This window comes from Odontomachus brunneus, unplaced genomic scaffold (genome assembly GCF_010583005.1).
Source record: "Odontomachus brunneus isolate Ranch 3 - 2012 unplaced genomic scaffold, Obru_v1 Obru_scaffold_140, whole genome shotgun sequence".
Taxonomy (NCBI): domain Eukaryota; kingdom Metazoa; phylum Arthropoda; class Insecta; order Hymenoptera; family Formicidae; genus Odontomachus; species Odontomachus brunneus.
In genome coordinates, this window is record NW_022639590.1 from 179,363 (window position 1) to 194,202 (window position 14,840).

Consider the following 14,840-nt stretch of genomic DNA (forward strand, 5'->3'; position numbering starts at 1 on the left):
TCCCGATCTCGTTTTAACGAATTCTGTGACATTACTGTCACCAGGATGTAAAGCACCACCGCGGTATTGAATTCGGAGGATTGCAAAGTGGGTCAACGGAGAAACAGCAGAAGACGTGGGTGGTATATAAGGGAAACCAAATGTTTCCTTGTTAACAGGGTTTCGTCCTAAACACCGAAATAGTCACCCATAGCGTGGGGAACGATCCATCGGCTTTAAACGTCGAGACAGTTTCCAGTTTCCACTTGAGACGCATGCGGTTGTCCACTGGTAAGGGGCGACCTGTCACGTATAGTATTTTGAACCAAATCCCGGGTTACCGCGTCGGCGATTTATATTAGCCCGATTTACTCGGAATACCCTGAATATGAGCAAGAAATGGAATATATTCTGTTACATATCTCACCCTTCATCGTGCACGTTCTCTGGTACGAGTGTCTACCTTAATTTACATACGCAAAATCGTCTACCTAACCTTATCATATCGACTTGAACCACATCAGCGTTTCATATTCAATATCATAACGACGATATGTGTGTATGTGTGTGTATTCACACAGATATTTATTTTCAGTTTAACATAAAAGCAATTCTGAATGTCCGTCGTATATTAATAACTTTTTTCGTACATGTGCAAAATCAAACTGACTGGAGTCAAAAAACAACGATGATATCGATGTTCCTTCCTTTCATTAGAGAGGACTACAAACTTTTACGACCAAAATGTCTTTTTAATGATTGAGTTTTTATAGTCTCAACAAGTTGACTTTATGAAGTTCGATTTACAGTACTCGGCTTTTTACACTTGTACGTATCGAAACTTGATAGTTCCTTGCATGTGCCCTTTAAATATTATCTCCTCTCCGGTCACGTTCGCAAAGAGACAAAATTTCAAAGAGAAAGTCACTGACCTGTTCTGCAGACTCGGTGATGAAGGAATGGCAGTACTGTAGACTAAAGTGGGCCCTGGGTTCCCGCGCTAGAAAGCTGAATTGGGCATGCTGCGGCTCACAAGTCGCGTAAGAAATGCGTCTTAACGCGTGCGCCATTTGCACGCACTGTAACAAAAATAAAAAAGATTTTTACGATTAAGATTGTAAGAATGTTGAAATGTTGAATATAGCAAATTGAAGCAACGTTGTAGCTACCACGTGACAAGTAATATCTTAAGTGAAAGAAATAACAATTATTTAAATATATTTCAAGTTATATGAAATATTACTTGATAATATTATTTGTCCGCGAGTGCATTTGATTTTTGTAAAGTACAAACGATTTCGATGCCAATTTATGCGGAAAAACTCCCTTTATTTTGACGTTCTTTCAAGAAATACCCTTGAATAATGTTGCAATATTGGCCATACTGTTATATCGCGATATTCGATGACTCGATAGTTCACAAGTTTGGATTGTGCTCACGCGGCGGGCAGGAATAAAAAAATAATTCGTTTCAATGTGTCCCTGACTGACGGCTTCCGAAGCATTTTTGAGAGCGAACGTCATGTTGAGCGCAAACAAAAATGATTTACGAGCGTTTTATTATTGCTCGCATCCTGTTGAATGATTTAATCGTCTGAACGGTAAATCCCACTGTGATACGTTGCGCGTGTATTGTGTTAAGACCTGTGCAAGAAACTAACATCCTCATTAGGCAGGATATATCACCATAAATATCACTTACGTGTATCACGGCTCGTTAGGAACCTTAGCAAAGTCCAAGTGAGACGTGCAGAATGAGATAATTAAAGGATACAAAAAAAAAATACAAGATCGTGATACCGATGGAGAAATTATTTGACAGATTGAAGTTGCACGATATGAGGCTGTTCTATTTTTGCGATATTATTTTCGGTAAGCAACTCAACTTTCGAAGCGTCAAGACATTCGGACTTCTCGAGCATTTAGCCAGTAAAAATAAGAACTGTTTGGCGAACTAGTTAGTACTGTTTTCCAGGAGAAAAAAAATAGTCCGCGAAATTACTTATTTCAGTTTGTTCCGAGCGAGTTTAGGCTTTGCTTTAATAGACTTTTAATCCTACACTGTCGGTGAGGATACACGATAGCAAAACTTGGACTGTGTTCGCTGAAACTCGCATAATTGGCGTCATTTGATACTCACTCAGATGCTGGAAAGATATCAATTAAAAAGTTGCGCCGATAATGAGACGATCAATTCGATTGTTTCGCGGCATATCGTTACATCTCGATGATGGCTCGTTCGACGCGTCGTGAAGCGGAGAGAACGGATAGTTCCTAATTATTGGCCACTCGAAAAACTCGCAACGTCTTCGGCCGGAGTTTCGTTCTGAAACTTTTAATGACTCGCCGCGCAACGAGCTTCATTCGCCTAAGAATACAACGACGACGCTCGAAACGCGTATGAGCTTTCGGGCGGGCATTTGATTGTTGGACTTCCGTTCGAAAGACTTCGATCGCAGTTCTAGACAGACTTTGATCGATTCGTCTATCACAGGAGGTTTGCGTATATTTTCCGAGGAAATTCAAACCAATTCAATCTCTTCGACTCTTTTCAGACTCAATTCAAACTCTTCGTCTCAGAGTTCGATTGTATGCTGTCGCGATTTTGACAAATTCGCGCTAACCGTTTCGACTTCACTTGTAACGCGCACGTAGACTTTCTTGGACGATAAAGTGACAGTTCGTGTGAAACATAATACATCGTCGTCGTCGTCGTGATTATATTCGCTATACACGCTTCAGAACAACGGCACTTTTAAACGCACTTTTCATTACGGGACATAAATTTTTAAAGCCGCCTATAAACTTGATAGCCGGTGCGAATAAAATTCGTCAATGCGTACGGCGAGCGACATTTTCGTTTCCTTCTTGGTTACCGGTCGCCGAGATTTCGCCGATGTCCCGGCCAAGGAATTTTATATCTCTGCGATGGACGCTTTTGCGTTCGCCCTCACTATTTTATTACACGGTCTCGCGAAAATACATCGAGCGTGTTTACAATCTCTTGCGCACGTTCTATTAATATTTATCTGCCCATTGTGTCGCGCGACGCTTTGCACTTGCGCACACTATAGACGCTATAGACAGACAGACAGAACGTAGCTTTTTCGGTACGTAGAAAAGCTTTCGTCTCCCTGCAGAAGGAACTGCACATTTCCGTGGCGCAGTTACGCTGATATCAGTCCATTTTCAACATATTTGGATATTTCGATGTTGTTGTGCAGTCGCAAACAAATTATATATTAATAAACATGCTGTTGTGTTAAATTCGGTATATTTCAACGCGTTTAGATATGCCCAGCGTTGCAATCGTAAGTAAATAATGTATAAGTAAGCACGCGCTGTGTACACGCAATTAAGTTTAAAACTCTGCCTGTGAAAAGAAAAAAAGTGTCACCTCGGAATACTTCAACTCGGATTCTCCATTCTACATGAAACGTTACTTTTTTCTTGACGTCCTCGTTGAAATTGTTTGCCATGAAAATTTGAGACTCCTGAAGTTTCCTCGACATAATATTTCTCTCTTGTGCCGTTATCGCGCTCGACTTCTCAATCTCAAGTAGGAGAACGATTTCATCTTCGAGCTACCAGCGTGATATACTTTTCTAAATTCGTCTCTCGCGGAAGTGAGCATGGCGGAGTGCGAGCGAGTAGAATGGTGATTGAAAAGATGATCGTACCGTAGGAGCGAATTTTCCGGCAAGGGATATTCCGCGATTCTATCAGGCTGAATTTTTCATGATGTCTGCATTTACTCGAAGTAGCAAACTTCTACGTGAGAAAGATACAAATGACCGGGCTCGATGAGAGGCCGCTTTTACTTGCGTTCCTTGAGTGGACATCATTCGGACTCGGGTCTTTTACTACCATTGTTGAATTACTTCATCAAAATGCAAGTGAATCCTTCGGCTTAATTCGATCATGCACTGAGAGAAATTATTCGATAAAAAATTAACAAACGGATATTTCCAATCAAAAAACCGATGAATTTTTGTATCCAATCAGGAAACATTCGGTGAGAAATATCAGTTCATAATTTTTTGATCAGTTTATCTAATAAAATAACAATCGAAAAGTTTTTGATAAAATTTAACCGGATATCCTAACCAGACATAAAAATTAATTGGAAATATCCGTTTGTTAATTTTTTATCGAATAATTTCTCTCAGTATGCGACTCGTGATAACGATACCCACGTCAGATGACACAATGAACAAATTAGTAATACCAGGACGAATCGTTCTTTTACCCGGATGTAATCTTATCCCGATATAATCGTAAGAAAGTAGCGTTACACGAATTTTACAAACTTCAAGAATATTACACAGGCTATTGTCCACAATATGGTTATAAATGGTATTGGCTACAAATTTTTATCTTATACTATGTTCTCCATGTTCAATTGTCTTTAAAAAATGGACTAACTAAAGTTATTTGGATATATTATGTATACTTAATTTTTAATTCCAGTAAGTGACGCATTAATTGTGGGGCTTACTTAACTGTAGATAAAGTACGTATTATAAGTGAATATTAAATAATCTAATAAAGATTAATGGAGAATATAATTAATGGATAAGTAAAACAACTTTTTATTTTGTTACAGATTTTTTTACTTTATAATCTCTTTATTTTTTATTTTATTGATGTTGGAAATGTATATATATTGAATACGTATTTGGAAATATATGATGTATCGCTGTCTGCGTTCCGGTATCCTGCATCTTTCGTCTTAGCTTCCGATTCAACATCCTACACTCGATTGTACCATCGTGGCACTTCATATACTAGTTCGCGGCATTGATACTCTTGTAGATAAAATTCGATTGGAAAAGCGCATGTTAATTATGTATAACACCATGCCAACGAAAGCCTGATTAAATATTTCAAGAGTCGACGAAAAGTTTTGTGTAAATGTAATATTCGGTCACGCAAAAGTATGTGAGACGCAGGAATAGCAAAAAAAAAAGAATCGGTAAGAAGAACAGTCATCCTTTGTCCTCAAATGTCAACAGTCGTTACTCGTCAATAAACGCCGAGGGATCGTAGAATCAAAACATCGCGAACCTTCGAGATGGCCAAACTTATTCTGGTTTGCAAACTTTCTTCTAGTGTTTCCATTACAGTTCAAGCCGGTGAGCGATACACATGTTACGGACTACGTGTATCCATACGTTACTTATCACTTTCATCGCGTGATTAAAATATTTTGTCGGTCTTTGGAATTTAATTAATTGGCGTGGTGTTATATAAACGACGTTATTTTAACGCGTGTATTTTCGATCAAATCGTATCTACGAGTATTAGTGTCAGTGTTACAACGCAACAGCCAGGAGAATTGATTTGGAAGCCAGGACGGAGAACGCAAGACGCCGGGATGCGAGCGGGCATACATCATATATTTCCAGGTATGTCAAATCATTTATTGCACGAGAGATTTCCTATTTTAATGGACGTTTCGCGAACTTATCAAGAATAAACAAGTATTCGAGGCGAAATCTAAATCGGCATTCGTGGTCCATTCATATTTGACAAATAGTTACAATATAAATATCTGATTGTTTATCAGCCTGTACCTATTTTTATTACATAATTTCGTATGAGAAACGTTGATCCAAACAACTGAATAACGGTCGAGGATAACGTTGGAAGTGGACCAACTATGCCGGAGCAACTTTACGTAATATCTATCGTTTTTGACGCGTCAAACGACATTCTCGAGAGAATCTGGTCGAGTTTGTCGTATTCCGTGGTAGGACACTGATAAACGTTGTTATTGTCGTATCTCACTATCGCTTGTCTTCGTTCATCTTTATCTTTTTATGATGGAATACGTAGTTCCAGCACTCGCGCTCTCCAGCACTATGAGTTCTGTAAACCTGTAATGTCCTATCGTCTTCGGATACTTAGAATCAGAGATTTACAGCGAGTGTGGCGAAATCCGGTCGCGGACGCAAAAATATATTATTGCACACCGACAAAGAAACCATCGATATTGAGTCAAGATTTATTTAGAACCGTTAAGTTATATCCTTTCATATTTCTTCCGACGGGGTTATTGGAGTAAAGGTTGAGTGTAAAGGTCAATGGAAATATTTGGTTTGACCATACCTCCATTATTTTTCTCCCTTTAATATATCTGAGAATATATCTGAAAATTTATCATCAATTAACGTATGATTATTTAAAAAACATTATCAGCGATATAGATGCCGAATTCGCGCTATTCGAATTTCATTCCGCGCTGCATTTTTCATAAAAGTTACGAGGTTATGAACCGAAAACTGTCTTGAACATTTTTAAAAACTTTTGTTACTATAAATATAAGAAGGAAGATGGATTTTTCTGCGCCATTTAATAGCAAAACTTTACCGATGTCTCGTCATAACGTTCTATTGTGGGGTGCAATTTGACACGGACGTTAAACTGTGAGAGTTCGCAGTGATACTCTCGGGTTTATAAATAGTGACACAATGCCACACAAGTGCCACTGAATATATTTTTCAGTCGTTTCTTTGGCACAGATGGGAAACCTCTAAATCTTGCAAGAGTTCGATTTTTCGTTCGGTTACGGTGAAAATTTTAAGACTCGGTTGGTTCGAACATTTGGCCGCAGTAAAAAGATTTTTACGAGCTACGTCTCTAGGATTCCGTTTTCGGCCCTCTTTTCCAGATAGAACCTACGTGAGATAGTACGTGAGCATTTAATTGCTATCAAAGATGAACGAATCGACGCTTATACTTGCGCACGTGTTTGTGAGATTACGAATCCTAATTTCATCCTGTATTCGAGATTTTTCTGAGAGAGAAGATTGCGAAATCGCATTTTTCGTTCTCATTATTCCACCTCGACGCCGAGTTCGGCAGGAGCAAACAATTCGTTCGTGTCTAGGTGGCGGTGATCGATGTGTTATCGGTGTGTATATGTTATGACGAATATCTCGTAGAGGAATATCCCGTATGGCGTAGTATCGGGTAACGCCAGAGAGACGAGGACAGAGAGGCGGGAGGAGGGAGGAACGAACATGCAAAAGAGATACGCGCTGTAGCGTGAGTGCTGTTTCGTGTATGCACGAGTAAATCCGTGGGTAAAGGATAAACATATCCTGTGATCGTAACAAATGTACGAGTTCAAAAATTACACGCGCCGCTCGTCGTTGATCTTCCATAGCCATACGCGCGTTTCCGCAACCGATTCAATTTATTCTCTGGTTTACTTTACCTGCGGCGAGAACGCGCCGTGTGGTTTTGTTCCGCGGTAACAGTCCGAGCCACATACGCTGAGAAAACAAACCTCGAGTACAATGCGTGCGCGCGCTTTGCAGATCGTTTTAACAACCCGAGACGAAATTCCAACTCTATTTTTTACCTAAACTTTCTAGCATCTGTATATTCCGAAGGATCAATACAGAGAAGATCAGGGGCTAGATGTCCCAAATTTCGAAATCTCGAGGTTATAACTTCTCAGACAATTAATTGTTGTGACTGTACAAACATGATAGAGATAGCTTTCTTCTATGTATTAAGGCCCGCCACGACCCCGTTAGCCGTAATTTTACTTTACAATGATCAAAATCCAAACATATAACAATGTGACAATATCTTGCCTTAGTACCGGGTTCAGTTGTAGCGTAGGATAAGAAAGCTATGTATAAAATATATATTCTGGTTAGTAATTCCAGAATTTGCGTGAGAAGTCTTCACAGCCCTTCTGTCGGCCCTTAATTATGAGTCATCTTTACCTCGTCCGCTCATATGCTCTATTTCAACCATTTTATGAATGAAAATTGCATTTATTACCAGAAACAGTATATTATACTCTTGCAAAAAATTTTATTCTAGCTAGTAATATTACTAACACATTGCTTAATTTTATTCAGTCACGATGGAGAATATTAATACAAAATTTTGAGAGACTCGAAAACTTACTTTGCTATTATCAAATCAGTTTTTCTCTATTTCTTAATTATAATATTATCCCGATTTTAATGGAACTCAGAGAAAAGTATTTATGTTCTAAAAGAAGCATTTTGTGTACCCACAATTCCTCTCAAGATAAATACTTAAACGAAGCACATGAGCAGCATACCTCTGGGACCATATAGTCCCGGTCTTTCCTACGTGTAATACACATAAAAACCGAAATTCTACTTAAACGCTTTTAAAAGCCATTTATAAAGAGGACCTCTCGGCAAACTTAGCAGGTTAAATGGAGTCAAATGATTCAAAAGAGGTTGATGTAGGCTTCAGGATAAAATAGGCGTGAAGTGAAATATTAAAGCCGCAAATAGGATCAAGATTTCGACTCGGGGATCCGTGCATCAGAGTCAATCGGAAACAGCTGATATTGACGGCCGTCGTAGTGCGCCGCGTGCGAGACAATCACAGATGACTACGGTGAAATCCCAAAAGAAAAGTCGCGTAACTCCGCTATAATCTATGTGAAACGACGGCGTAACGCCGGAGCGGGATAATTAGTCCGTTTAATCTACAAAGCGCGTTCCGGGCGTTCACAGGCCCTGCCGAATGTCGCGAAATCACAGGAGCGTGCGCTTCGGGAACGTGTGCGCACTCATTCGCTCGCGTACGCCCCGGCATGATCATAGAAATTTTTTAACGGTTGGCGAGGCAAAGGGCTTAATGGGGCTAAAGGAATGGAGGATCGTTAGAAGCAGCCGGGGAGAGCTTCTCGGTCGCGGCGCGCAGAAAATGGACACTGTGTACGACTCGTGGGTGGGGTGCGGGAGAGATGCGGGAGATGCGTATCATCGCGGAGTGCTGTTCCATGTATGCACGAGTAAATCCGCAGATGGAGAGTAAATACGCACCCCTCGCGATCGCGAGGCGGCTGGGCTTTACCGGTGGCGCGTCACGCATCACACGCATCCGCTTCCTCTTTCGCGTTTTGGAGGACCATGCGCGTACCGTTGTTCGTCCAACGAGCCGTCGGATTATCCGCGCGTGCACTCGCGTACATCTCATTGATACCTTATATTCCGTTGTAAATTGGAGGATCATCGAACGATGGCACGCGCAGCGCGTCTCTCCGGACCTTCTCGTCCAAGCGGCAAAGTCAAAGTGAAAATTACAGCGCGGTGATTTTGCAAAGCGCCGTTCTTTCCTCCTACTCCTCCTGCACCAATGCTTTTCCCCTAACGAATCATGCGTACGATGCGCGCGACCCTCGGTGAATTGTTCGTGACGCGTAGTGCGTGAGTGATTTTGGATAATCGCGATTTTGCGCAACGAGAGCTCAAGCGTGAAGAGATATGCGCGGTGCGAAGTGCCGAGACGGCGCGACAAATAAATTGACTAGCGAGACAGACGCGAGAGATCGAAGCGAAATCTGAAGGAACTTGTAGTTAGTGGAATCTCTCGTTAATCGAATCGACATGATTTTTCATCGTGCCAGGTCAATCTCATGTGGCTTACTCGCCGTGTATCGCCCGGGCGTTACGTAGCTTAATTGGACTGCCTCCAAGTTTCCATTCGCCTTAATCATCTTCGCGCAGTCACGTACATTCGGTATGAGCGCGGGAGGTTTCCCAGGTTTCGCACGTTACGGCATGTAATATGAAAATCGACAATTACTTCTCCGCCAAACACGGCGCATCGAGCGCGCACGAATGGATCGCTTTATCATCGTTAGACACGCGAAAACTTACGAGAGAGGGCTGTTATATATACATTTACTTGAAAGATTGCGATACGAGGGTTCGACTTAACTTGCGATTGAGACCAAGTGATTTACACTCGAATCGTTTCCTCTCGGCCATAGGTCGATAAACTTTGGCCAGAGTGCACAAGAAGAATATTCGCTCACATTCGTTCGTTGTAGCTTGTCTTGCTCTAATTGATGTGCTCAGAGATCGTAGATGATTTAGACTGCGATAAAGAGCGCGACATCGCGAGAATAAGGGAAACGTTGCCATGTAACGATAGCGGATTGAAATTTACCGGTGGAAAAGATAAGCGTTTCACTCATGATCCGCCATGATAAACGTTTCACGAGGGATCTTTCAAGAGGTGCTCGACAAGGATCTCGGGGAGGGAGTAGGAGAAGTAAGGATTTTTTCAGGTAGAAAATTAAAGCGGGAGCTTAGGAGGAGCCCTCGAAATAAAACACTAATTCGAAGGATCGATATGTTCTGCACAGTTCGTGAACATGGCGCGCGCGCGAGGGTCGGTCGGCGCAGCCAACTTCGAAATATTACTGGCAGGGATGCGATAAGGATTATGGGTCCCCAATTAAAGTCCGGAAAATAATAAAAGACGAACAACGGCGGAATTACTTTCGTTCCATCCCTCTCGCGACGCGACGTTCCTCGTCTAGAATTCTTGAATTCGGAGAAGTCCAAACGTTTTCAAGTTAATCCTCGGATTAAGGCAAGGCGCCAATGAAATTTCAGTTCCTCACGACTTTAATGCGTTCGTTGTCCTCTTCTCTTTACGCGTTCTTTATATGCTGTAAAATGCAACTGGAGACGATTAACTGTCGAAATTCGCTGTCGAAATTTTGCGCGATTGCAACACTTGTTCCGTCTCACGATCTTCTTCACGATCTGCTTATTCGTTCGTCTCATCTCAGCTTTTCAATTTAATGATCTAATTGTCTACCTCTCTGGATTGTCTGAACCGCGTAACACAGAATTTCAAGTATTACAGAGTGAGAGTGATTCGTTCGCAGGAACACGAATACGCCGACTTTAGCATTAAAAGATTGGCGCCCCAAGGTCGACTTGAAAGGGAGATCGCACAAAGTATCGCGAGGATTATCGAACTCGGCGCTCAAGAACGCGGAAAATTAGGCTTCTCGCATTGCGGTTCAACTCTGCCGTCTCTTTCCCTCTCTTTTTCTCCCGCCATCTCATGGAAGTTCGCCTCTCTTTCTGTGCTAGCTCGTTCGTTGCTCGCTCTTTTAACTGCTTTTAACGAGGACCTTCGCGAGAAGTTTCTTACGTTTTTCAACTGTCGACATATAATGTAAATGTATGTAAACTATTCTTCTTTCATCTACGTTTTCATCATCGTTTTCCACTTATCACAAATTTTCCCTTCTTCTAACAATCAATTGCGCGCGCGTATTCAAGCATGAAAATTAAACATTCATCATAAGAAAAAGCAATAATATGAAATATTTGATAATGAAGCAGAAGTTATTTATACTTCTCGCTGCGCACTCATGAGGATAACACGACGCATGAAGGGGGTGCTTTAATGTGGTCGCACTCGTTGCAAAAAGGGCAAATTTTTCGCGCAGGAAATGGAGCTTCCTCGCCGTCTTAGAAGACGACGCCGTAGGCTACGACAAGTTTCTTTTCTATAACAACGCGCGTATACATATAAACTTACGGCATCCTTTTCCGTGAGCGTAACTATATGTGCATCTCTAGTACTCACTTTTCCATCTGGACTGCATACTTTAATCCCCGCGAGCGAGACTATCAGGAGAACGGGCGTGAATCGATCGCTGTACTGAAACAAACAGATCAGAAGTCGTACATATAGCAGCTGATTCAAAACTCTATGGTTGATGACATTAACACTCGTTTTATTTGCTGCATTTCTCACGTTAAAACTTAACGTTTTTTGACATTTCTAGAGTTATAAATATTTATATTTGTATACGTAGAGAGAGATGAGTACGATATGACTCTATTTAGGAGGAACTAGATTTAATTTCGCACTAAAGTTCTTAAATTTAATGCACGGGAATCCTTCTCATTTACACAGTCTCTTTTACACTTCTTTTTTATACGGTCGTGGCATAGAAACTATTTATTTTATATCTCTTATTTTTTATTTCACATTAAAATTCTCAAATTTAATTCGTGGAAGTCCTTCTTTTTTACACGATCGTGGAATAAAAATCATTTATATATCAACGTTTCCATTACGGGGAAAGAAAATATATCAGTTTTAAGTTCGACTTTCGTTTCTAAAGTTATAGATATTGATATATGTACACTATATAACACACATAAGGAATGATTTTGATATGATTCTATTTCATGGGAACAAGATTTCATTTCACATTAAAATTTTTAAATTTAGTTTGCAGGAATTTTCTTTACACGGTTGTAACAGAAAAACTATTTATATCTCGACATTCTCGTTATAAAAAAAAGTTATATCAGTTTTACATTCGATGTTTCTAGAGTTATAAATATTTGTACACATATACGGCTCTCGAATTTAATTTACGGGAGTCTTCCTTTTTTATATGGTTATGGCATAGAAACTATTTATATCTCGACACGTTTTCGTTATGGGAAAAAAATTATATCAACTTCCGAACGAGCGATACAGCCAGCGTGTGCACCGAATACAGCCGCTATCGAGCACCCTGTGCAAACGGGAACACGCAGTGGAGCGCAAACGGGCGATAACACGTTTATAATTTAGTCCACGTTCTTAGAAGCGCGGCTAAGGCCGCAGCATCTCCCTTCATCCGTGCTCCCCATCGGCAAGATCGAGTATCCTGCAACTTTGAAGCGGTCGTCCAATTTCGAAATTGAAAAGTTGGCAAGCCACGCGGCGTGATTCGTAGTATGGGACTCTACGCAGGGATGTTCTCTGTTTCTGGTCGGAGGCAGGGCTCATTGTCTTGAAAAGCCAAGGTAGATGCTGCTTCTGCTCGCGTACAAAAGGGGACTCCGGTATAATTATGGTAACGCACAGGACCGTGTTCGATCGAGGACACTGGCGCAATCTTTTCCTTCTTTTCTCAACACGACAATCCGTGAAATCCACCTCACTCGCAATACCTTGCTGTAGCCTCTCGCGATACTTTCAGCCGTTTCCACTTATATTACGAGACGTCTCGCGTAATTAGAACGGCGAATTTCCGTATCGACGCACAAAAGCGGCACAAAAGTTGTATTAAAGAGAAAAGCTCTTCAAGACTGTGACAAGAGTTCCTCGGTTTATAGGGATTATAAATTAACAATGTAAAAGCGATCTCGTGGCATTGACATTCTTAACATCCGCAGCACGCTTTGTTTGTGAGTGCGCGTAATGAGACATTTCGATACTACGACTGCGAAGGAGCGAGCGATAATGAGGCCGTAATTTGATGTAATACAGTTTAACGTATCTTAGCTTCAGGCGGTTTAAGAGCCCTCGTTTCTCAAGACACGACAATAATTATGCCTCCTTGCGTCTTATTATAAGAATATTCGACAATAAGGAAGGTCCTTTCCCATCAACGATGTCTTGTGTACTTTCGACTGTCTCCAGCGCGACGCTAGAGGGTTACAGCTTAATCCGTCGTTTTCTGTCGCTTTTTTGTAGTGCTTATTTATATTCAAGAAGTGCTTATTTTACTTCCCGATATAATATCTTCATCCTTTCATTGCTCCCTTGAATGTTGCGTGCAATATAAATAGATTATTACAAATAGAATTAAATGCTAATAGATATGTAACGAAAGTATAAGAGCTGCATAAAAAGAGGTAACGTTCAGTATATAGAAGATATAATGTTTAACAATGTTGCTTTGACATCTGTCTTTTATTCTGTTAAGGAGTAGCATGTCGAAATTAATTTTATGCTTCATGCGCGCGCTAACTACCGAAATTTTACATGTGCAGCAAAGAAGCTCGTTAATCTACGTCGGGAGTGAAAATTTTACAGATCGTACGGAATATCTGCGCGTTAAACGGTAATAACTTGGTGATTCACGTAGCGTGCAAAAAAAATTGCCGATTCGTTCGTGGCCAGTTGCTCGAATGGCTTGCTTGTGCGTTCGTCTTCCCCATTCGATATCCATCAGGAGACTACAGATGAGCATTCATGGTGCGCGAGTTTTTCTCTTTATTACGCTGTTTCTCCTTTTATTTTTTCTCGGCGCTGCGGACTCTGTCATCATCGAGGAATATCCGGAGCGTCGTCACGACGACGCGAATACGAAACGTCGCAATTTTCCTCGGCGTGAGGAATATGACTTCTCAGTTTTTACACGCGGCACGATATAATAAGACGTCAGAGAAATTGAAGAGAACGAACGTATTGGGTAGATGAGGTCTTGCGAAAACTTACGTTGCAATATTACGCAAAATCTAATTATAAATTGAACAGTAAGATGTTTTTTTTTCTTAATCTATCTGAAACAATTTTAAAAGTTAGAAAATGTTTTATGCAAAAATTACAACTTGTAGGCTTAACACGTCCCAATTAATTGTGTTGATCTTCACGAATGTCACACTGAGAGAAATTATCTGATAAAAAAGTAACGAATATTTCCGAAATTAAATATCAAAATACCGATAAATTTTTATATCCGAACAGGATATCCGATTAAATTTAATTGGATATTTCCGATCATAATGGCATTTCATCAGATAGATCGCTCAAAAAATTACGAACCGATATTTCTCATCGAATGTTTTTTTATCAGATACAAAAATTTATCAGTATTTTGACCGGAAATATCCGTTTGTTAATTTTTTATTGTATAATTTGTTTCAACATACCATTCTCACGAAACACTAATAAGCAATTTCTCAAGTGAGTGTTTGCTTCTTCTTCTGATGAAATCTGCAACCGCAAAGCCGAGAGAAAACTCATATAGCACGATGCCTTTGACATTCGCGCGTCTTTCTTTCGCGGTTGTGCTTATATGACATTCATCGTCGCGACAGTTACACGTGGATATCCTCGCGCGAGTCGATGCTTACCGTCTTCGCTGAGACGGAAAGGATGCACGCTGAAGTTTCAGCGAGGTGCACTGCACAAACTTGAGGTTTGCTTAAGGAAACCGCCAGACGCGGTTGCGAATACGCGGAAAAGGCGTGGTGGAAGCCTCGTCAACCGTCCGGCCTGCCGGGGTCCCGAATCCAACCCCCGTCGCCGTACATCCG

At 40.8% G+C, this 14,840-nt stretch overlaps 1 protein-coding gene and 1 long non-coding RNA gene across 8 annotated transcripts in view; one reads left to right on the forward strand and one right to left on the reverse strand.

Moving 5' to 3' along the window:
* Window positions 1–14,840, forward strand: part of LOC116850261 — a 108,353-nt gene that overhangs the window by 45,488 nt on the left and 48,025 nt on the right. Inside the window, exon 1 of one of the 2 annotated variants that reach the window (XR_004379292.1) lies at window positions 4,753–5,387. The exons of the other annotated variant lie outside the window; for it this stretch is intronic. This is a non-coding gene — a long non-coding RNA (uncharacterized LOC116850261). Of the gene's footprint in view, window positions 1–4,752; window positions 5,388–14,840 lie in introns of those variants that run through there. 2 annotated transcript variants of the gene reach the window in all.
* LOC116850258 (tensin-1-like) overlaps window positions 1–14,840 on the reverse strand; it is a 79,688-nt gene that overhangs the window by 22,082 nt on the left and 42,766 nt on the right. For all 6 annotated transcript variants that reach the window (XM_032828304.1, XM_032828303.1, XM_032828302.1 and 3 more), the window contains 2 exons: window positions 11,380–11,454; window positions 912–1,058 (listed from right to left, as the gene is read on the reverse strand). In XM_032828304.1, coding sequence (XP_032684195.1) covers window positions 912–1,058; window positions 11,380–11,454 — 222 coding nt within the window. The remainder of the gene's footprint in view (window positions 1–911; window positions 1,059–11,379; window positions 11,455–14,840) is intronic.